At 38.8% G+C, this 25,674-nt stretch overlaps 1 protein-coding gene across 7 annotated transcripts in view; it reads left to right on the forward strand.

The window, feature by feature from the left end:
• HMGCLL1 (3-hydroxy-3-methylglutaryl-CoA lyase like 1) overlaps positions 1-25,373 on the forward strand; it is a 323,420-nt gene extending 298,047 nt beyond the window's left edge. For all 7 annotated transcript variants that reach the window (XM_066359175.1, XM_066359177.1, XM_066359178.1 and 4 more), the window contains 2 exons: positions 19,010-19,135; positions 24,356-25,373. In XM_066359175.1, the coding sequence (XP_066215272.1) occupies positions 19,010-19,135; positions 24,356-24,457 (228 nt within the window). In that variant the 3' untranslated portion in view covers positions 24,458-25,373. The remainder of the gene's footprint in view (positions 1-19,009; positions 19,136-24,355) is intronic.
• Positions 25,374-25,674: the final 301 nt, after the last annotated feature.

Below are 25,674 nucleotides of genomic sequence, written 5' to 3' on the forward strand. Positions count from 1 at the left end.
TATATGACATTCTGTATGATTACAGTAAACATTCTGTGGCTCGGTTTTCTCATTTATAAAATAAGGATAACAATAATAGTACTGACTCTTGGGGATTATGGTGTGGTTAAATGCGTTTGGCACAGCTTTCATGGAATGTTATTTTAAAAACAAAGGTAGGGAGGAAATTCAAGCTGAGGCTCAGGACGGACAGAAGAGCTGTCTGGAATTCAGGTGACATTTCTGAGTCAACTCTGCTAATCACAGGCTGAAGTTTTCTGCTCCCCGTTGTTTATGAAAAGCAATTGCATGTCCACAGCCATATGCTCTGTCTCACCTCCGAGGAAGACGGATCTGTCTCTGCCTCTGCTCCAAATCCTGGGGGAGGACACTGTGACTGACCCAGCATAGGTCCAATCAACTGCAGCCGGGATTAATCGAAAATCAGAGAAAAAAAAAATCCACAAAAAAAACAAAATCATGTTCCGGAAATCCATATTTTGATAAGGTGCTTCTTCTTTTTTTTTTTTTTTTTCTATCTTTCTGAAGCTGGAAACGGGGAGAGACAGTCAGACAGACTCCCGCATATGCCCGACCGGGATCCACCCGGCACGCCCACCAAGGGGCGACGCTCTGCCCACCAGGGGGCGATGCTCTGCCCCTCTGGGGCGTTGCTCTGCCGCGACCAGAGCCACTCTAGCGCCTGGGACGGAGGCCAAGGAGCCATCTCCAGCGCCCGGGCCATCTTTGCTCCAATGGAGCCTCGGCTGCGGGAGGGGAAGAGAGAGACAGAGAGGAAGGAGAGGGGAAGGGGTGGAGAAGCAGATGGGTGCTTCTCTTGTGTGCCCTGGCCGGGAATCGAACCCGGGACTTCTGCACGCCAGGCCGACGCTCTACCACTGAGCCAACCGGCCAGGGCCTGATAAGGTGCTTCTAATGGAAGAAGGTTTAGGGAGCAAACAAAATAGTGCGCCAATACGTGTTTCGTTTATTTTGGTATTATTATGTAGTTCTGTCATCTCTAATTCAATTGGTCCAAGTTAATTTACTACCCTCTATAGAACATATTTGCACCCAAGTCTTGATATTGCATGCAGTATTTTTATGCGTATCATTTGTTTAATTATTCAAAAAATATTTGAATAGTAACATGTTATGTTCTAGGTACTGTGCCATGTACTCAGGGTATGCAAATGAGATAGAGTAAAGTTCCTGACCTCATGAAGCTAAGATATTACTTGCAGCTTTAACTTTTTCTTTAAATGAGGTCTTCCTGTTTAAGCCCTCCTTGATTTGTAAGTATTAATAATACTGTTCATTCTTTGTCAGCGCCACTGTTTTTAATCTTTTCCTATTAAGTTTTTTTGTGCCCTGGCCAGTTTGTTCAGTGATAGAGTGTCACCTGGCACATGGAAGCCCAGGTTCGATTCCCAGTCAGGGCACACAGGAGAAGCAACCACCTGCCTCTCCCCCCCTCCTCCTTCCTACTCTCTTTCTTTTTCTCTCCTTCTTCTGCAACCATGGCTCAATTGGTTCAAGCAAGTTGGCCTCAGGTGCTAAGGATGTCTCTGTGGCTTCTGCTTCAAGTGCTAAAAAATGACTCTGTTGCTGAGCAAAAGAACAACGGATTGCCCCCTAGTGGGCTTGCTGTCTCTCTGCCTCCCTTCCTCTCACTAAAAAATAAAAATAAATAAAAATATATTTTTTTTGCTTATTAATCATTTAATCATATTTTCACAGTATTACGTAGGCCTCCCATTCACATCCATTTTATAACAGGAAATCACTTACCTCCTACCAGTGAAATACCAGCAATAAGCTGGGCTTAGTTATATCTTCATCTTTAACACTGAAGACCTCTGACTTTTGGTAACTCCTAAAAGTTCTGGGGCTTTTAAAGTCAATCCACCATAAACAGATTTAGACTAAGTTATCTGGCTTTAAAAATCTGTGACTTGCAGATTTTTATAAAAAATGCATGGTGACTTACCCCTTTATAGGTATAAAATGTTTCTTTACACAATGTTACATGTTGATCTATCCACTTCCCTTTCTACTACTCATCGTTTTTACCATTATTTCCACCCATCTCACTTTCTGTACATATTGAAGAGCATTTTGAGAGCTGGTGAGGCTTGGTCTAAGCAGTGTGTGTCAGGGAATTAGGAAGATGGTCATTTCTTACCAGGACTCTCCGCAGAAGGGCTTCATTACTAGGCTTCTGAGAAGATTGATCATTATTGTCATCAGAAGCTTTAGGGTCTCCTTGTTTCTTTCACATGTATCTGTACCTCTGTCTGTCCTCTCCTTTTACACTACCTCAAAGGACAGTTTTCTCAGCTCATTTCCTGGGTCAACTCCATGTTTCTGCTCTAATCTCAAACTTAGCCCAGCTTTTCTTAGGTTTATCGCTATTAATTTTCTCTTCTGTGTGTGGCATCATTCTTCACTTTAATGAGCTCTGTCCTTTATGGCTTCCAGCTTGCATAACTCACATGTCTCCCATATCTCTTCATTCACATATACCCCACCCCCAATTCTGTCCCAACTTCCTTCTTCATTTTATCTCACACACGTCCCCTGTCCACTTCTCTACCTATTTCGTATACTTGTGGAAGCCAGGATTTATTGGGTGTGATGTGCCAAGTTGTGGGATAAGTGCTTTCCTTGGAAGATTCTCATTGTGTCCTCAACAAGCCCATGTGTCAGTTCTATTATACTCCCTTTACACTTGGGGAAATAATGAGGAAAGGTAACAAATTCAAGGTTACACAGTTAACATGGGTCAGAGCAGTTTCAAACAGAAGTCTGTGTCTTGATACAGATCTTTTAAGCAGTAGGCTATAATCTCGCCATTTGTTTTTAAATCTGTTGCCACCTCTCCCCTGTCCTATTTCTGCTGAAATGACCCATTTCAAAACTAGTCTGTGGTATAAATCCAGTGGATTTTTCTCAGCGCAATGTTTTCTCATCTGCAGCACCCATTACTGTGGTGTAAGTAGAGAAACTTTTGCCACCCTGACTTGTGATATTGAAATTCCTCCCTGAACTTTTCTTTGACAAACCCACCTTTCTTATCCTACCTCCAAAATGTAGTCTTTACCAAAACCAGGACTTGAGTCTCTGCTATTTTTATTCTAGACAAGGTTCTTTAGAGAACCCAGAAGTGGAATAAATCAAGATAAAATTAATCTTTTTATTATTTTTAATTGCTCTAAGTGCTGACTGCCCAAGCACAAAAAGCAGCAATGGCCTGGGTGTATATATGCAGAGGCATATGGCAGGGAACCACCAGCACAAAGCCTGGAGGGACGAATTGAGAATATACTGTTGTAAGGTCCTTCCCTACACGTCATAGATACCTGAAGGTAGGCTACTATGTATATTAATGAAAGAGGGATATTGTAAACCATAGACTAATAAACAATATAAAGAAGAGGTAGAAATATTAAGTCAATAGAAGAGATAAAATAGAATTATAAAAAATATTAAATCACAAAGTAGAAAAAGAAGAAAAACAACAACAGGTCGAACAAAAAGAAAATAGCTAGCAAAATGTAAGATTTTAGTTCAACTGTATCAGTGGTTCTATTAGTTCTAATTGGCTATGCTGACAGAACTATGCACACCAAAATGAATAATGGCTTCAGCACATGGTTCTATGTCCCTCACTCATGAGACACCCCACTCCCACAATCCTGTCAGTGGGCATCTTTCTCTTAGGTAGTCATTCAGGGACCCAGGCTTCTTCCATGTTGTGGCTCACCATTTTCTAAGGCTTATTGTCATCTGCATTTGACTGTGAAAAGGAATAAGACAGCTTTTGAAAAGTTGTTCTAGAAATGGACTATGTAACTCTGCTTGCATGCCATTTGCTAACCCAAAGTCACAGAACCACACCTGACCATGATGTCAGCTTGCATGTATCATCTAGCGGAGTTCTGGAAGAAGAGGAAACAGGTAAAGAGCCACAGGTTAGCAGTTAAATCAAAAGGTTAGAAAATTTCAAACTCTATTATCCACAAAAGTCATCTTGGAATTTGGAACAACACATATGCTTGGGCTTTAGAAGATAAAAAAAAAATCAGATTTTGGGTAAAAGCACAAAAATCTCTATTTTATCCTAGGACCTCAAAGTGATTCTGATACTTGGATGGTCTCATTCTTGAAACGCTCCACAGGCAGGACGGAGCCACTGTGGCAACTGGAGCAGGATATAGGGACAGCTCAGAAGGTTCCTGGAACAGCTAGGATCTGCTGCCACTCAAGTGCATCCTGGGGCTCAGCGTTTCTGAGCATAATGTGGGCATTGTTAGAAATGTGGAAGCTCAGGCTACACCTCAGACATATTAAGTAAAATCGAAAGCCCATTAAAGTTTCAGGACAACTGGTCCAAATATTTTGTGCCAGTAAATTAGAGAGAGTGGACAGCTACTAAAGAAGTGTAGGGACAGTATCCACTCAAGAACAGGCAAAAGCAGATGATTCTGAGAGGACTCATCTGCAAAATTTGAATTGAATCCAAGAAATGAGAAAATAGAGCCAGGCCAGTCTACTTTGGGGGGTATTGTAGTGGTACAAAAAGGAGATGGTTGTGAAAGAACAGTATATATTTTAAAGTAAGATTCATTTGTCCTAATTACATGAGTGTGTGTGTGTGTGTGTAAACACACATATATAATAGATTTTTAAATCTATAATATATAAATATTAAAATCTCAAAACACAAATGAATCTTGTGAAACAGATTATCCTACCCTCTAATTTAAAAGTTTTTCATAATCATTTTTTCATATTGTTAAGCATTCTTTGAAAGTATTTGTTTCATAATAACCTATATTACATAGTGGGTTAACTGTTTGCTTCTTTTTGGACATTGAACTTATGGGCTTTTTGCACTGTTATATAGAATGCTACAAAGAGTATCAGCCCTTGAACATAAACCTATATTAACATTTCTGGCTATTTTCTCAGGGTAGCTTCCTAGAAATACTGTCAGTAGGACAACAATCATTAACTTTCTCAATTCTCTTGATAATGTTGCTAAGTTGTATAGAAACTTTTCAGAAACTTTAAGAAAGAACCTATGAAGATGAAGTCTTTTGATTTGTCAATGCTCTTTTCCTAATTCACACCCTACCCCCTTGGAATTATGGATCAAATGAAACAGTTCATGTTTAGTAATGTGTCTGGCATGTAGCCAGTGCTTATTAAATATTAACTATTAATATTAACTATTAATATTAAGTAGCCCACAGTTGTTAGGCTTAGGTTTTTCATTCGTTATTTTGGGGGTTGGTTTTTTTTTTTACAATATTTATTAAGATAAGTTTAGAAATTTAAAGGCTCAGAGGCACATAGTTTAAAAGGTCAATGCCATGGGAATAATGAAGTCAACACAAAAAAAGAAGTTATGAACAATTACAACCAGGACAGATTTTTTTAAAGCCACATCCCCACAATAAACATATCATATAAGTCATCCTTCAAAATTACCATGATAAAAAGTTATTTCCTTCAAAGAAAAATAATTCTTTCCACCCATGCAGCCTAGAAAAGCATATTTTTAATGAACTGTCTGGTACTTCAGTGTTAATATGGCCTTCTCTATTAACTGCCCTTGGAAGTACTGAAAATTTTATAACTGTAGGAAGCCAGAAATATCACTTGCTTTCTCTGAGCCTTAGTTTCTTCATCAGCAAATTGGGCACGTATAACTACTCACTTCAGATTAATATTGTGGGGTTTTATCACATGACAAAATGAGCACTTAATAAATGTTCACTAGCAGTATTTATCTTCTCAATGTTACTGAAATTGTGAATCTCCTTCTTATCTGTTTTTTCTTTTACTTTCTTACCACCATAAGTAGGGACTGCCACCATTGTGGCCATTGACATGCAGGTTACCATTAGATTCAGGGAGACGGTAAAGAAACAGTGGAGCCCAACACTGGTGGGCCATTCCCCTATTCTAGCCTCACAGCAGCAGGCGAGTACAAACTAACACAGAGCTCTGAAACCCACTCACACATTCTCCAGTTCCACAACCAGGAGAATCTTTCTGGGTTTTCCTAGAATCAAAGGCCCCCCACCAGCTCAGTCACCTCTGGTTCCCCATCTGCACACCTTCTCCCTTCTCCTCTCTGCACAGACTGGCTTCTCCTTCAACACCTTGCCATCTTGGCTTCCTTCTCTTTCTCCTTCTTTCTAAAACTTTTTGACACATAAACCCTCCTCCAGAAAACATTAGCATAGCAATGGCCCTTTTCAAACAGGCAGGTAATTAGCAATATCACAGACTCATGCCTGGTGTTGCCCAGCGCCATTTTTTAACAATAAAAGTGAGCAAACTCAAATATCAACAAATTTTACAAACTTATTTGCCCAACATTACCCCTTCTATTTACACACTCCCATCTCTACCTTAGTTGGAAATACGCTAAGTGAAGGTAAGACTATCTCACTGGATACGGTAAGGCAAAGAGAAATGAAAGAGGTAGGAAAATCTAAGATGAGAGTTGTTATATGAAAGCATCAAGTAATTAATCATCATGAGCTGAGCCATCCCCCAACCACAATATGTATGCCTACCATTTACATATCAATTTTGGTATGTACGTTAGTTTATTAAAACACTGGGCTTTATTCAAGTATGCTAACTGTTCATCTGTGACTTATATAGCATGACATTATGTTCACAATATATATGAATAGGAAATAGGGTTCTTTCTCAGCTGGTATCATAACTCAATAAATAGCAACTATTCAGAGTGCTGGTTGAGAAGCATCAAGATAAGATCTGAGCTTATTGGAAAGAGTGCTGTAATCCTGTAGTGACATCTGGCCTGGCCACTAGAAGAGAAACCATTTCCGACATGGATAATTGCCATCCTCTGTGGAAAGGTATGTTGGCTATGAAGAACAAGTTAAGGAGAGAAATATTAGAAAAATGAGCATATTTTTAAAAATATTTAATCCTCCACAATTGGTTGCCTTTTCTTCCGAGTAACTTAAAGCCAAAGAAGAATATTTTCCAATATCAGAAAATTTCTTAAAATTAAATCTAACATGATTACAGATTTTTTTTTTTTTTGTATTTTTTTGAAGTGAGAAGCAGGGAGGCAGAGAGACAGACTCCTGCGTGCGCCTGACCGATTTCCACCCAGCATGCCCACTATGGGGCGATGCTCTGCCCCTCTGGGCCGTTGCTCTGTTGCAACTGGAGCCATTCTAGCTCCTGAGGCAGAGGCCGTGGAGCCATCCTCAGCACCTGGGCCAACTTTGCTCTAATGGAGTCTTGGCTGCAGGAGGGGAAGAGAGAGACAGAGAGAAAGGAGAGGGCGAAGAGTAGAGAAGCAGATGGTTGCTTCCCCTGTGTGCCCTAGCTGGGAATCAAACCCGGGACTTCCACACGCCAGGCCGATGTTCTACCACTGAGCCAACTGGCCAGGGCCTCTAACATGATTACAGATTTCTAAGTCTAAATTTAATCATTAAAGGTAAAGAAAACAGCTGTTGTTTCAAAAAAGCATTACCAAAATTTTATATGTTCCTTAAGACTGCAGTATTGTCAGTACCTAAAATTTTAGATTTCATTAACTATTTTGAAATCTTGACTACATTAAAGATTATAAATTATGCAGAATGATTTTTTGTCTCCTTTTATTTTATTTCTCAGTTTTTTTGGGGGAAATAATATTATCTGGCAGCTCTAAAAAAAAGTCAAGATTGTCTTTTACATTATTTAGTTAGCATATCAGCCTGGATGGGCATTTAAGCACCATATAAAATCGATACGCCTCAGAACTCACCTGAGGTTGCAGTACAGAGTGATGTGTTCATGAGTCCTCTACTGCCAATTTTTCATTTTCCAGAACACGTGGCCACTAGTATTTGATCTGTTTTCCTCAGTACTTACGTCCAAGCACACATCTGTAGAGCTCCGACAGATGGAGCACACTAAATGAACTCACCAGGGTTATCACATCCTGGGTTACTGGGTGAACAGCTTTAATCATGAGCTTTGAGAAAGGTGGGAGCCAAGAACACCTCAGTCCTTGGAGTTCTGGGTTTATGTTGGTTCAGGGAGAATTAGTTTCCTGAGCTCTAGAGAGAATTGTTTCTCACTTGGTAATAATAAGCTACTTTTCTCAGTGACAGACAAAATGTTTATCTTTATAAGGTACAGGACTTTGCATATATTCTAAGTCCCTGGCACATACAATGGGCTTAATAAACATGTTCAAGTTAAAGGAAGATTACAAAAAAGTTGTATACTGAATGCACTGAACCACAGTTTGTGTTATACTCCATTTGTAAATGTTTTCTTATTTTAAAGGAAAAGTATTTGTTTGAAGTACATAAAGCTATTTATTTACATATTTGCCTTTCTCTTGTGCTGGAATACAATGGCGTTGTAAATGTTTGACTGTAACTCGGTGGATTTTGGAGCTACATTGCCACCATGTGGTTACTCATCTAAAGATGTACTTCCTTTCAGAACAGAAAACAAAGGCTGTGTTTCTGCACTATATGGTGGGAAACACTGCTTGCCCTTGTTTGATCACAGAAACACACACACCGACACATACACACCAGCAACCTGAAAGTCTGAAAGCAGTGCTTTATGTTTGAAGAAATGGGAAAGGGAGTGTCTTTCTAATAATTATCTTTTAATGTAGATAATATCTTGTATGATTACTGATTACATCAGCTAAGTGGCCCATCAATTATTTACAAATATATGATATTATATAGTGCATGTGATGGATTTACATTAATACCACTATTTTGATAATGCTCAAGTACAAATATGTTACCTCTTTTTGCCATACAGAATTGATGAAAGGGATGTTTTTCTTCTCACCCTATTAAGAAGCTGTTTACATTGTATTACCTGTTATTTCTAATGGGATAGGGAAGAAGATGTAGAGAAAACATGCACAGTAAAATCAGATTTTCTTACTTAGTGTATGGATAACATTATACATTGAGAAGATGTTTACTTTGGGGGGAATGGAATTGTGCATTTAATAGAGGACTGAATTTAGGGGAAATTACATAAAAAGAAATGCTTTTAAAGTACTTTTCTTTTTGAGAGACTTTAAAAGGAATTATTATCTTAATATTCTCCTTCAAAGATAATGTAGATTCTAATAAAATCTCTTTAAATTTGCTCCATTAAACTTTAAATCCACACATTGCTTTTAGAATTGGGTCAATTGGCTCTGGCTGGTTAGTTTAGTGGTAGAGTGTCAGATGCGGTGTGTGGAAGTCCTGGGTTCAATTTCCAGTCAGGGCACGTCCAGGAGAAGCTACCATCTGCTCCTTCTCCACCCCTCTATGTCTCTATCTCTCTCTCTTTCCCTCCCACAGCAATAGCTCAAATGGTTCAAGCAAAGTTGGCCTTGGGAGCAGAAGATAGCTCCATGGCCTCACCTCTGGCACTAAAATAGCTCAGTTGCTGAGCAACGGAGCAGCGGCCCAGATGGGCAGAGCATCACCTGGTAGGTGGTTTGCTGGGTGGCCTGGTCCAGTGCATGTGGGAGCCTGTCTTTGCCTCACCACCTCTCAAGTAATTAATAATAATAATAATAATAATAAAAGAACTCAATTAATTAGTGGAGAGCTTACTGAAAGAGAATCCATATCTAGAGCAAGTCTGATGCCAAGAAAAAGAAAATATAATTTTCCAGGAGCCTTTCCCCCAGATCATGCCTGCCTTGGCCAGATATGCAGAATACCCCTGCAGTCCTAGACCCTGGATAGAGCAATTAGATGCAAAATAATGATGTTAAGAAATTCAGTCTTGGAATTATTTGTGCTCATTCAAATATTTTTACTATCATTCTACAGCTGGCTAAAGTTGGCAGAAACCTTATTTTATTCTCCTTATATTTTTGGTAATTAACATTCATTATGGACACATTGGAAAACAAAGATAAAGAGAATTAAAATAAATTATCTATAATCATACCACCCAATGATCACCACTGTTATCATTTGGTATGCCATACAAATTTTTTTTTTTTGAGAATGTGATCATGATGTATAATGTTTTTTTCTTTTTAATTTTTTTTTATATTTTATTTATATTTTCATTTTAGAGAGGAGAGGGAGAGACAGAGAGAGAGAGAGAGAGAGAGAGAGAGAGAGAAGGGGGGAGGAGCTGGAAGCATCAACTCCCATATGTGCCTTGACCAGGCAAGCCCAGGGTTTCAAACCAGCAACCTCAGCATTTCCAGGTCGACGCTTTATCCACTGCGCCACCACAGATCAGGCCCATGATGTATAATGTTATAACATTCTCTAATCTGTTTCTTTTCCTTCCCTATGCATTTACATAGCATTTAAAATTCCATTTTATAGCTATACCATCATTTAAATTATTTCCCATTATAGATATTTGAACTGTTTTGAAATTTTTATTTTTATAATGTACTGTGATGAATTTATATATTTATGTGTGTGTATATGTGAGAAGTGTGTTTTATGTATAAAATATATACATTTAAATATATGTATTATCTATTAAAATCTAACTACAGAAGTGGGCAAAAGTAAATTTACAGTTATTCATATGGAAAATACAATAATTAATAAATAACAATACAAGAATAAACTCTGTTTTGCCAACACACAGTTATAAGCCTACGTTTGCCAACCCCTGTATTTAGTCAGGTTTTGTGAACTATTCTTTGGAAGGACTTTTTTGTTAAGAGTTACTGGGATGATGGATATGGGTAATTAAGACTAATTACAGATTAATTGCTCATAAGAAAAAAAATTAGAATTCTATATCCTACCAGTTTAAGTTTTCTGTTTACCTGAAGTTTCAACACCACTGTTTTTTCTGTCACTGATATTTATCAATGTCCAGTGCACACAGAAAATTAGCCAAATCATAAGTTAAACCTAAGAGAATTTAAAAAAAAATGATATTGGTGTAACCAACCCGGTCAAGAAATGGGAATGTTGTCAGCACCCTGGGAAACTCTACTTATGCCTATTTTTATTTACATTTCAAAGGTTAACTAACTTATAATAGATTGATTGTTATTTACTGTAAAGCTTATCTAAATGGAATCATACTGTGTATCCTTTTTTGCTCCTGACTTCTTTCATACAACCTTTTATTTGAGAGATTTGTCCAGGTTGTTTAAGTTGAGGTCTGTTTGTTATACAGCTAGTGCTTGACTTACAACCACGATTGGTTCCGACACACCGGTCATAACACGATTTGGTCGTACGTTGAGTAGGCTATATGTACAGTACTGTGAAATGATGTTATAAAAATCTTTAAGTCATATTTTATCATAATTTTCTTCCATTATTGTTATATATCATAATTTTCTTTGTTCATTTTATGCCATTTGTATAATCTCTACAGCATTTTGTTTCTTATTTTTACATTCTTCAGGTTTAAGTAAAACACTGCATTACCAGTACAACTGGTTTAATGTTTGCAAAGACAATTTCCTCTTGGTAGACATCTTGGGAGGGGTTTGATGAAAAATATCCAAGACACAAAACACAAATTGCCGTACCGAGTCTGAGATAACAGTTGAAATGGTGCACGCAGAGATGGTAGTGCTGCCGGAAGCTGGTCCGCACTGTTGTATGTCCAGCTGGGCAACGCTTGCGCTGCCAGACATGGAGCAGTTGTGGCTAGCGATTGTGGTCGTAAAGTCGAATGGTCGTAAATTGCATAGGTCATAAGTCGATCAATATTTGTATTGTTTCTCTATACTATTTCATTGTTAACAATCTTTTCAAACTGAAAGTATAAAATACTGTAGTGGTTTAGTTTGCTCTCAGTCTTTGACTTAATGTGAGATTGAATGTGTTTTCCCACCTTCACTTATTATTTATCTGTATTGTTATGTTTGCTCTATTTCAACACTGGTTATTTGTTGTTCCTCCCTTGTGACTTTGGTTGCCTTTATTATGAGGAATCCCCTCATTTGAGCCCTCATTAGCCTTTAGTTACAAAGTAAGAGTGACTTTTGTTTTTTTAATGTCTCACAAAAGGCAAATTAAGACTTTTGTGTTCTTTTGACAAGGCCACAAAAGACCCCTCTGTAGCTTTGTGGTTGCAGGGCTTTATCCTCCCCATAGTGGGACAGGGAACATGATATTCCCACCTTTTACCTATCAGGCTCGTACTGCTGACTTTTGCTGACCACATACATTTTTGGTCCTCGAAAAGTCAAACAGTCATGCTTAAATCTTTGTTGCTCCAGGGTATAAATTCTCTAAAATTAAAGCTGACTCAGATCCAGGATTGATAAGGGACAGAATGGATGACAGCCCCTGCCTCAGGTGTTCCCATACCTAGCTACACAAAAGAATCACCAGAGAGAGCTTTAAAAAAAATACATGACCAAAAAAAAAAAAATACATGACCTATTAGAAAGGAACACCAAGAAAACAGTACCATTCACGATTGCTCCAAAAAGAATAAAATACATAGAAATAAATTTAACCAAGGATGTAAAAGACCTATAGTCAGAAAATTATAAAACACCGAGAAAGAAATTGAAGAAGATACAAACAAGTGGAAGCATATTCCATGCTTATGGATAGGAAGAATTACCATTATTAAAATGTCCATATTACCCAAAGCAATCTATAGAGTTAACGCAATTACTATCAAGATACTAATGATATATTTCACAGAACTAGAACAAATATTCTAAAAATTTATATGGAACCACAAAAAACTTGAATGACCACAGTGCTCTCAAGAAAGGAGAACAAAGTTGAAGGAATCATGCTTTCTTATATAAAACTATAGTACAAAGCCATTCTAACCAAAACATCATGGTACTAGCATTAAAAACAGACATATAGATCAATGGAACAGAATAGAGAGCCTAGAAATCAACTCATGTCTATATGTTCATTAATATTTGACAAAGGAGGTAAGAACATACACTGGGGTAAAGACAGTCTAGTAATAAGTGATATTGGTAAAACTGGACAGCTGCATGCAAAAAAAAAATGAAAGTAAACTACCTTCTTACACCATGCACAAAAATAAACTGACAATGGATTAAAGACTTAAATATTAGACATGAACATAAAAATTCTAGAAGAAAACATAGACAATAAAATCTCAGACATTTCTTGTAGCAATATTTTTTTAGGTATATCTCCTCTAGCAAGAGAAATGAGAGAAAAGATGTATATTGGGACTACATCAAAATAAAAATGTTTTTCACAGGTAAAGAAACCATCAGTACAATGAAAAGACAACCCACTGAATGGGAGGACATATTTGCTGATACACCTGATAAGGGTTAATATTCAAAATTTATAAAGAACTTATAAAACTCAAAACCTAAAAAACAAGCAATCCAATTTAAAAAAAATAGGCAAAATATCTGAATGGACACTTTTCTAAAGAGAACATGCAGATGGCAAATAGACATATGAAAAGATGCTCAACATCACCAATTATCAGAGAAATGCAAATTATAACCACAATGAGATATCACCTCATATTCATCAGGATGGCTATCATCAAATCAAACAAGTGCTGGCAAGAACGTGGAGGAAAGGAACCCCCTGCACTGTTAGTTGGGAATGCAGATTGTACAGCCCTTGGAAAAAGTGTGGAGTTATTTCAAAAATTTAAAAATGGAACTGCCTTTTGATCCAGCAATCCTACTTCTGGGAATTTATCCTAAGAATCCCAACACACTAATTTGAAAGACTGTATGCATTCCTATGTTCATTGTAGCAGTATTTGCAAAAGCCAAGATCTGGAAACAGCCCAAGTGCCTATCAGTAGATGAGGGGATTAAAAAATATATGGTACATTTACATAATGGAATACTATATGGCCATAAAAAAGGAAATGTGTGGACCTGGAGATCATTATACTAAGTGAAATAAGCCAGTTAGAGAAAGAAAGTATCATAAGATTTCACTCATATGTGGAATCTAATGAACAAAATGAACTACCCAGCAAAATAGAAACAGAGTCATACATAGAAAGCAGGCTGAGACCTTGTTGGTGAGGGAGCTGTTGGGTGAGGAAGGTAGAAAGATAGAACAAAAAAAAGGACAAAAAAGAAAGAAACTTATGGACATAGGTATCAGTGTGGTGATTGCTGGGAGGGGAGGGGGTGAAGGGGCTGCAGGGGAATAAATGGTGATGGACAAATACTTGATGTAGGAGGGTGAACACACAAAATGGTGTACAGAGATATGTTGTAGAATTGGGCACCTGAGACCTATATAATTATGTTAACCAGTGTAACCCCAATAAAATTTAATTTTAAAAAAATGAAATGAAATATCAATGCCTGACCTCATTCCCAGACAGAAATTGTGATTTCATTGGTTTGGGGAGAAGGCTGGATGTTAGTTTTGAAAGGTCTCATGGTGTTTATAATTGGTAGCCAGAAGAACCACTAAAACTCTGTCTTCATGAGGGATAGATTAAATTCTACTGAATTGATAGATTTTTAGCTTGTAAAGAATTCCTTTGCCTATTTGATGTCATGGCAGACTCCCAGAGATGAGCCAGCATCCTAATATTTGTCTTTCCCAATTATTGGACAATACCACAAATTTCACTCCTAGAGCATATTGTACATGGATGAATGCCTTTGCTGTTCACTTGCTAAAATCTGAATATGATTGAGTTTGGCTTGTCAAAGCATCATTTAAGAGAGATTGGGGTAATAAATACAAGATCTATTGAGACCTTCCCACGTTGAGGAATACCACTAGGAGAAATGAAGGTGTGGAAGCTAACAGGAGTATTTGCAAACTTGCTTTAGGTCCCAAAGACATCCAGGGCTTTTGGACTATGGTTCTGTTCTGGTAAGTTTTAGTAAAAGTCCTCTTAAGTTTCACAAGAGAGGACCTAGAAGAGTGGTTTAAAAAACATGGTTCCCTTGCCTTGTCAAAAGAACACAGGAGCCAAAGAAAAAGCTCCCAATAACCAAATCTCAAACACTTGAGCCATGTAGTATATAAACTAATATTGGATTATAACCCAAAATGAAAAATACCTATGAGTCCCTACTTATTTAAACAAATGTTTGAATATATAATATGGGAGAACAGAGTAGAAGTCCAAATAATTTATGTAGCTATTGTCCACTCTTTTAAGTGTGAGCTTCACATAGTGACTTACTTATTTATTTATTTATGACAGAGATAGAGAGACAGAGAGAGGGACAGATAAGGACAGACAGAGAGGAAGGGAGAGAGATGAGAAGCATCGATTCTTCATTGAGGCTCCTTAGTCTCCTTAGTTGTTCATTGGTTGCTCCTTAGTTGTTCATTGATTGCTTTCTCATATGTGCCTTGACCGGGGGCTGCAGCAGAGGGAGTGACCCTTAGCTCAAGCCACCAACCTTGGGCTCAAGCCAGTGATCATGGGGTAATATCTATGATCCCACGCTCAAGCCAGCAACCCTGCGCTCAAGCTGGTGAGCCCGTGCTCAAGCCGGCAACCTCGGGGTTTCAAACCTGGGTCTTCCATATCCTAGTCCAATGCTCTATCCACTGTGCCACCACCTGATCAGGCCACACAGTGACGTTTTTCCAAAGAGTACTGAAGAGGAAGTAGGAAGCAGGGTTTTATAGTGCAGACACCTGGCAAACACTACCTAAGCCAGGTGATGAAGGCTGATATCATCAGCTATAAACTGTTTTCACAATATGTATCTAGTTGGGTTTTTGAATGCAATTCCAGTGTGTGTGTATTGGGTTAAGGGGAACCAATAATTTTATAGACAACAACTGGTGACCTAACAGTTAACTTAGTTCTGATGCTATCTACCCAGAGGTAGAATCAAATTTCACAGGTTAAGTGTTCAGTTCTACAAGCCTGCATTTCCTAACTTCAGATGCCAGTTGCAAACCCAAGTTATCATCTGTGCTTATATCGAATGGATACAGATTAGAGGTTCCCACGACCTTTTCTTGAACTTCAAATGCCATCCAGGTACAAGTCCAGGCTGTAAATCAGAGGTTCCCATGACCCCCTCCTCAGGTCAATTAACTTGCTACAATGACTTACAAACTCAGAGAAGTATTTCACTTACCAGATTGCCAGTTTATTATAAAAGGATATAACTCAGGAGCAGCAGATAGAAGAGATACACAAGACAAGGTCCAAGAGGAGAGGGCACGGAGCTTCCCTGCTGTCTGCAAGCACATTGCTCTCCCATACCTGCACACGTTTATAACCGGAAGCTCTCCAAATCCTGTCCTCTGGGTTTTATGGAAGCTACACTACCCCAAAATGATGGATTAAATCATTGACCTTAGGCAATTAATTCAACCTTCAGCCTCTCTTCTACCTAGAGGTCAGGGTGGGACTGACCTTCCAACACTCCAATCACATGGTGGCACCACTGACAACCAGCCCTATTCTCCGGTGCGATCCCAGTGTCACCTGATAACAGAAGGCCCTAGATAACTCTCATCACTTAGGAAATTTCAAAGGTTTTAGGTCCTCTGAACCAGGAATCATGGAAGACCAAATATGACAAAAATTTTTTGGTCATATCAATAACCAAACATATGTTTTATAAATCACCATATCATAATACCTTTGATTTGAGGAATTAAGAATCACCTCTGTAATCTTCCTCACAAAACTCCAGAGCTCCAGTCTAATACTGCATTTCCCAATAATCATGGGGTTATATCTATGATCCCACGCTCAAGCCAGCAACCCTGCGCTCAAGCTGGTGAGCCCGTGCTCAAGCCGGCAACCTCGGGGTTTCAAACCTGGGTCTTCCATATCCTAGTCCAATGCTCTATCCACTGTGCCACCACCTGATCAGGCCACACAGTGACGTTTTTCCAAAGAGTACTGAAGAGGAAGTAGGAAGCAGGGCTTTATAGTGCAGAAACCTGACAAACACTACCTAAGCCAGGTGATGAAGGCTGATATCATCAGCTATAAACTGTTTTCACAATATGTATCTAGTTGGGTTTTTGAATGCAATTCCAGTGTGGTAAAAAAAAAATCAGACAAACTGGTACTGAAGGACGCAGGACAGGCTATGTGACAAGTATTGCTCAAAACTGTCGAAGTTAACAGAGAAGAAGCAGGTCTGAGAACAACACAGTGCAGAGGAGCCTAAGGGGATGAGAGTTGTACATGAAATGTGTCCTGAATGAGTTCCAAGAACAGAACGAGGACAGCAGGTAAAAAACTAGGAAAGTCTGTAACGATGTATGGACTTCAGTTATTAATAACATATTGATATTTATTCATTAGTTGGGACAACTATACCATAATAATGAAGATGTTAACAGTAGAAAAACTGAACTCAGGCTATATGGGCATGCTCTACTATTTTATGAAAAGTTAAAATAATTTCAAAATTTTTTAAAAAATGTTTATTAATAAAGAAAAGAAAAAAATCAAGAGTGATCCCCAGAGCAGCAGTGAGAGCAGCCTCTGGGATCTTGTTAAAAATTCAAATTCTCAGGTTTCAGCCAAGACTTCCTGAGTCAGAAACTCTGGGGACCCAGCCCTGGGGGGCGGGGATTCCGACGCTGTGATTGAGAACTGCTGATCTAGAGGCTGGCGCACAGCTCGGCTCTCAGGTGCTTCTCATTTTATATGAAGTCATGTTACTTCTTCTTTTAATGCCCAGGAGCGAATCAGATGTGGCCTCCTGGTAGCTTTTGATTACCCATTTTTCATCTTTCACAGAGGAATGATATGTCTGCCTCTCTTCTATTATTCACATCGGATCCCCAGGGCCCTTTTTGGACCCTGCTGTGCTCATGTCTTCCAGCACGCACAGATCCCTTCCACCTCTGATGGCCCAAACACCATAACATGGACCAACTCAAATGTTTTCAGAGGCCACACATCACAACAGAATGTGAGTTCTCTGGAGACAGAGGTGACTGTAGGCAAAATATGTGATCCCTCTGTACTGGTGTTTCTTTTTCTTTCTTTCTTTTTTTTTTTTTTTTTTTTCAGAGACAGAGAGAGAGTCAGAGAGAGGGATAGATAGGGACAGACAGACAGGAACAGGGAAAGATGAGAAGACTCAATCATTAGTTTTTTATTGCGACACCTTAGTTAGTTGTTCATTGATTGCTTTCTCATATGGGCCTTGACCATGGGTCTTCAGCAGACTGAGTAACCCCTTGCTCAAGCCAGTGACCTTGGGTCCAAGCTGGTGAGCTTTGCTCAAACCAGATGAGCCCACACTCAAGCTGGCGACCTCGGGGTCTTGAACCTGGGTCCTCCGCATCCCAGTCCGACACTCTATCCACTGCGCCACCACCTGGTCAGGTTGTACTAGCATTTCTTCATCTGTGATTTGTGGTTGTAGAAGAGCATCGACCTCATGGATTTTTGTGTGGATTGTGAGTTAATACTCATAAGGTTCTAAGAATAATAGCCAGCACTTAGTGGGGACCTAATAAATGTGAGCTGATGCTATTATTAGCAGTGGCTGTCTTGCCTATTAAATATTTCTTCACCTCTGCCAAAGCGGCAAGGTTTCAGGTGTAAAATAATGGCTCAGTAAAGACTGGGTGAATTGAGCCCACAAAAATCATATTTCAGACTTGGTGACACCACCGCTACCACCAGCAGCCTTCTAAGGCACCTTGATTTTGAGTTGGTATGTTAGAAATATTTCATGTTGTTTACCTAATGCTCTTAGGATAAAGTTTGAGGTTTGGTTGATGAATAGATATCACCTAGGTGTGAATTAATCTTACTTCAAACTTCCCCCCCTACAGAAAAAGAAAACATGCTGTTATCAATGAAAAAACCATCCTCATGTTGATCTATGATCATTCTAGTTCCCATGACCCTTAGCAGAGTTTGTTAGCCTTAAAAAAATGAGATTAGTCTGTAAAGAATTCAGCACCCCGAGGATTGTTCTAGCAGCAGGTGGGTAAGTGAACATTTGGATTACGGGTTCAGATTTTATTTATTTGCTCTTTGGATCAGGTTAAATAGAAATGCAACAATTTGGATGCCATAAATATACAAACCCTGGGAGTTTCGGTTTGTCTTTCAGATGGGGATTAACGTGGTGGATTCGGCAGTATCAGGATTAGGAGGCTGCCCTTATGCAAAAGGTGCTTCTGGAAATGTAGCCACTGAGGATTTGATCTATATGCTTAATGGCCTGGGGCTCAATACAGTAAGTGACCTTTACATATTCTAACATTCATGCCTTCCTTGCAGATCCAAACTGAAATGCGTCTCAGATTTTGAAAGCGATTTTCAGGGCAAAGTTTTACTATACTTTTGCTATTTACTAAAATGCACAGTGGGAAAATACAATAAAAATTCTTCAGGGAGCTTTATAAAGTAACTTATTGCTGTAGATCAATCACCAAAATGCTACCATTTTACATTTTTATAGTGTTTCATGACCTCCAAATACTTTTTTTTATGTCTTCTCTGATTTGGTTTTACATACTCTGTGATTTAGAGCCTGTATCTTTCTCCTGTTATGATTATTGTTTTCAGGGGTTTTTGGGGGGTGGGGGGATTATAGATATTTTCCTTGGAGGAAACAGAGATCTTGATTTTCTCACAGTGATAATGAGGGCTCCTGGAAAAGAGCCAAAGGCACATTTAAAATGGCCAGTGGAAGAGCAGAGCTTAGTGATACTGAGCGTGTGAGACACTGGATGATGAGGAAACTATAGTGTCTTTACTGTGGTACCCTGAAAAATCGCGTGCTCTATAATAACATCTGCCAAAATCAACATCTGCTCTTGCCACATGCTTGTTAACATGACTTATTGGTCTACGAGGCAGATTTTTCTTTTAGGAAAAAAAATATACAAAAGACAAGAAAAACAGTTCACAGGTGATTAGAAGTTCATAATGTTTTCTGAGATGTAAAAGCATCATCTGGATTACAAATCAGAATTTCCTCTCTCTCTCATCCTCTGTCCTGCTCTACTTAGAGTGATGTTCCTGCACCACTAGCCTTGCCTGCAGTCTCCATCTCTGGACTGTTATTTCTCATCTCTACCCCTCAGTCATGGCTCCACAGCCACCGAAATGGCCTTACTCCCCACATTTGCTTTCACTAGAGAGTGAGGCACTACCATCTTCAAAAACCCTTCTTCTAGCATTTCCCTTGACTGTCCAGTAGGCCCATGCTGTTGCGTTCCTCTCTTAGTGCTTCCATGCTGTGCCTCTACCTCGGCACCTACAATGAGAGTCTAGAATGATGTTGCTTCTGTGCCTAGCTTCCATTGCAGCCAGAGTGCAATTATTTATTTATTATCTGTGTGTGTGTGTGTGTGTGTGTGTGTGTGTGTGTGTGTGACAAAGACAGAGAGAGACACACAGAGAGGGACATACAGGCAGACAGAAAGGGAGAGATGAGAAGCCTCAATTCTTCGTTGTGGCACTTTAGTTGTTCATCGACTTTCTCATATGTGCCTTGACTAGGGGGCTACAGCAGAGCAGGTGACCCCTTGCTCAAGCCAGGGATCTTGGGCTTAAGTCAGCAATCTTGGGCTTCAAGCCAGTGACCACTGGGTTATGTTTATGATCCAACACTCAAGCCAGTGACCCCGCACTCAAGCCAGCGACCTAGAGGTTTTTTTTGTTTTTTTTTTTGTTTTGTTTTGTTTTTTACAGAGATAGAGAGAGAGTCAGAGGGATAGACAGGGACAGACAGACAGAAATGGAGACAGATTAGAAGCATCAATCATTAATTAATTTTTTGTTGCGCGTTGCGACTTCTTAGTTGTTCATTGATTGTTTTCTCATATGTGCCTTGACCGCGGGCCTTCAGCAGACTGAGTAACCCCTTGCTGGAGCCAGCGACCCTGGGTCCAAGCTGGTGAGCTTTTGCTCAAGCCAGATGAGCCCATGCTCAAGCTGGCGACCTTGGGGGTCTCGAACCTGGGTCCTTCCACATCCCAGTCCAATGCTCTATCCACTGTGCCACCGCCTGGTCAGGCAACCTCGAGGTTTTGAACCTAGGTCCTCTATGTCCCAGTCTGACACTCTATCAACTGCGCCACTGCCTGGTCAGGCATAGAAAGCAATTATTACAGCTTATTCATGCTCCTCCCTGATACAAAGAGATGCTCAATAACATTCATTAATATCATGTGGCAACAAACACCAAAAGCTCTGGGTTGTCTTCCCTAATTAGAAATAAATATCCTCTCACTTACAAAGTAGCTGAATCAAGTCTATTGGATATGTATACCCTTGATGGAAACGATAGAGAAAGAGGTCTTTTCTGGAAATAGATATTTCCCTGGAGATTTAAATGACTGTATTGAACTCAGCTAATGCTTAATATAGGCCTGGTCATATTCTATACTTAGGGGTCCAAATGAAAATAAGCCATGTCTCCATTCCTAAGAATTTTACAATTCAAGGAGAATTGTTACATTAAGTAGCACCTACAATTCAACCTGTTGCCCACACTAACAGGCCAAGATTTCTGTACAATCTGATATTACTATGGCTCCCATGCCCAGACAATGACCTTGAGCAATTAATTTGACTTGTTAAATGTTTCATGTGTTTGTCCCTGTCTTACAGTTCTTGCTACAACTTTATCAGCACAAGTCCTCATCTTTTTCCTGGGTATTCATCTTCCACATTCCGCTGCCTTCAGACCTATTTGTAAATTCATATGCTCCATGCTACCATCAGAGGATTTCATCTAAAATACATATATGAATATACTTGCTTCTGCTTACATGCTTATCAGTCACTTCTCATTTCCTGAAAAGCGAGGCTGTGTCCCATCAGCTAACATGGACTAGTTAAACGTTTCTGGTCATCTCTGCCCATCATTCTCCATATATACCTTAGTCTTCTTCTGATATCTTGTACTGCTCTTTCTCTGCCTATAGTCACCCATCCACCCTCATCCTTCTCAAAGACTTCTCTTCTTATAAGACTTGGGTCAGGCCTGACCAGGCGGTGGTGCAGTGGAAAAACGCATCAGACTGGGACGCAGAGGACCCAGGTTCAAAACCCCAAAGTTGCCGACTTGAGTGCGGGCTCGTCTGACTTGAGCATAGTCTCACCAGCTTGAGCCCAAGGTTGCTGGCTTGAACAAGGGGTCACTCGATCTGCTGTAGCTGCCCCGGTCAAGGCACATAGGAGAAAGCAATCAATGAACAACTAAGGTGCCACAACAAAGAATTGATGCTTCTCATCTCTCTCCCATCATGTCTGTCCCTATCTGTCCCTCTCTCTGTCTCTGTCACACACACACAAAAAAAGACTTGGGTCTGGATTTATCTTTCCTGGCACCCTCCCTAGCCACACTCCTCTCCATTCCCTTTTACTCAATGACTTGACCACTCCACACCTTTGCTCTCATAATCATCTGGATATCTCTATCAGTGACTTTACGTATCATAGTACAGGATTTTCTGTTTAGGGGGAGTCTACATTGCCTACTTAAGCATTCCGAGGACAGAAAACATATTCTACAGGAACTTCTTGACACCCCAGAACGTATTAAAGTACATCAGACATATTTAAGTATCTAAAAAATGATTCAAGAATAAATGTAATGCTTTTAGTTCTTTTTTAAAATAATGATATCTGTTGCCTGGCCAGGCGGTGGCGCAGTGGATAGAGTGTCAGACTGGGATGAGGAGGACCCAGGTTTGAAACCCTGGGGTTGCCAGCATGAGTAGGGGCTCATCTGGTTTAAGCAAGGCTCACCAGCTTGAGCCCAAGGTCGCTCATTTGAGCAAGGGGTTACTTGGGCTGCTGTAGTCCCCCGGTCAAGGCATATATGGGAAAGCAATCAATGAACAATTAAGGTGCTGCAGCAAAGAATTGATGCTTCTCATCTTTCTTTATCTGTCTGTCTCTCTGTGTCTGTCCCTTTCTCTCTGTCTCTGTCACACATACACACACACAAAAAAATGACATCTATTAATTATATAAAATGGTGGAGAAAGGCCGAAACAAAATTCTTCTTTGGTATGATAGTAATTCCACTGCAGAATTGTTATAAATCGAATGCTTGGAAAGCAAAGAATATTGGCGACTAAACTCTTTCCATGATCTCTTACTGTATATAATATGAAAATAAAAGACATATGTAGCTATTTATATCATCTAAATATTACTGGATTAAAGATGTTAGACTAAAATCATCCTAATAGATAATCCACATAAAGCCATTAATGTGATAAAATCAAATTTCACAAACCAAAGCAAGTGTAAGTAAGTACCCTTAGGACAACTTCATAATAAAAAATATGGAAAATCATGTGTGTCATTTAAAATAGTATTTTTCTTGATTATTCTTAAATGAAGAGAAATAAACTACGAAGAATACAATGTTGTAAAAGTTTCTAAAGAGACGTAATCAGGTATACCTATTGTTCTTGGCCAGCTTGTAATTGGTTATGTTAAAATGATGATCGCTTTATGATCATTGCTATAAAAAGCCTCTGATTATTTTATTTGTTGGTTTTAAGAAAATCACAGATTTGCATAAATATTACAAACTACTCCTTACTAGCCAGGAAGTCTGAATCTGTTCAATTTTAAGTGCACATGCTCTCTACTCCATGCGGAAGGAGGACACCAGCGTTTATAAAATGCTGCATGAGTGCAAATCTCTGCTTAGTTCACCTAATGCGCTGCCCTCCCCAGTGACAAGAAAGGTGCTAGAAGGAGACCTTGATGGTGACCTTTTGTTACATCAAGTCCTAGAGATGAGGAGTATGTCTTGAACTTGGCTTTCATACTCAATTGCCTATCTGTCCCACATGGATTTACCTAAACCCTTGTTGATCCTATTTGTGCTTTCAGACAATACAACATCGTTGGCAAACAAGGTCCAGATATTTGCTAAATACTACTTATTTTATTTAACCTACAACTAGTTCCTTTGATAGCATACCAGTAACGGTGTTTCTGAATATAGCTTAAAAATTATACATTCAACTTTTTTGTATTTCTTACAACTTTTTCAAATGTCTTTCTTTATATAGTAAAGATGTATTTTTTTCCCTAAGTCCTTATCTATAAATTCCTCCAAACCATTATTATTTTAACTTCCCTTCACTGATATGTAATAGATTGTTTCTAGTTTCATTATTGTCCTCCTAGAATTTAGGTACCAACGTGACTTACACTAATTTATTCAGGTGTGGTTAGCCTGTGGTTCAATACAAGGGTCAAATTCAAGATAGATTTTAATAAAGAAGAACAATATAAAATGTTCGCTACATGGTTCATTGAAAACAAAACTTACCCCCCAAATCAATAATTAGCAATGCTTTTTTTTTAAGTATTTTTAAATGGTTAAGTAACTGTTAATAAAATTAAATGGAATCTGTTTTTTCCTCTTTCTCCCAAATCCCTCTTCCCTGCTGGCATCCTTTCTTTCTCTTACCAGGGTGTGAATCTTTACAAAGTGATGGAGGCTGGTAACTTTATTTGCAAAGCTGTGAGTAAAACCACAAACTCTAAAGTAGCACAAGCCTCCTTCAATGCTTGAGGTGAATGAATTTGTGACTTAAGGCTGAGAAGATCCATTTCAGCTACAGATATTCATCTAAAATCATTACTTGTCAACTTGTTCTGAAATGTGAAGTAATAGACAAGAGTGGGGTGGGGAAGACTTTTAAAAAGAATACAACTGGATACATTTCGAAGTCAACAGAAAGTAAGACCAGTCATCACAACTGCAAGCTGAAGCTAAATAATATAATTTGTAGACATGCCTCTGAACATGAAGAATAGTCTACTCTTTTGCTCCTAAAGAAATACTTTTTTAATTTAGTAGATGTGAAAATTGACTTCAGATTTCCCTAAGTATCAAATACTGCATTAATACTTAATCAAGCTGGCTTAGCACAGTGTACATATTGTCAGTGGTTTACGAGCTCCTGCATTGCGTGCAAAGTGTGTGGCCTCCATATCATGCATTATGCCTCTGGATCTCAACTTCCCGTTTGCCAAGTCAGTTAAATTATGGACCAAGCGCCAAATCTCCAGCCGACCCTACATAATTTTTAGCAATAGAACTTTTACATTTCAAGTATGGCTAACATCTGTTAACTATTTCAATGACTTTATCTTGTTCCAAGAGACTGTGGTCAATGGCAAGACGCCATATCCTGGAAACATATTACGACCTCCATGTTTGCTAAATGCTTCCAGTTTACCATACCATTTCTTTCATCCGTTATAGTAAAGACCAGCATGGTGTTACTCAACTGCTAAGAAATGGAAGGCACAACTTTCAACTTGCTGTCTGAATTGCAGTGATGGGAATAGATTGATACATGTACCATAATCCGTGTGTGTAAATTTTCAGATCACTTCCAAATTGCCTGAAGAAATGTCATTGTGATCCTAAGAATGTGTATTAAGTCACTTTTTAATTCATGAAATAAACTATTTTCCACTGATTCAGGGTACTTTGATCAAATCACATCTTTTTGGGTTGACTTTTTTTTATGGTTATTTTTTAAATTGAAGTGGCTAAAATGTTATCTTTTGTACTAGAAAGAATTGCCAGAAATAGCAAAAAGTAATATATCAAGTTAAGAGGAACAGGAGGACTATGTTAAGAAAAACATTTCTGTAACATGCAAATAATATGCAGACAGTATTATTATATACATGCGGGTCTAAAACATCAGTTCTATTATTTATGTAGACTTTTCTAATAATATTGGGTGATTTTATCTTTGAGTAAATTTGAATATT

This window comes from Saccopteryx leptura, chromosome 1, assembly GCF_036850995.1.
Source record: "Saccopteryx leptura isolate mSacLep1 chromosome 1, mSacLep1_pri_phased_curated, whole genome shotgun sequence".
Classification (NCBI taxonomy): Eukaryota; Metazoa; Chordata; class Mammalia; order Chiroptera; family Emballonuridae; genus Saccopteryx; species Saccopteryx leptura.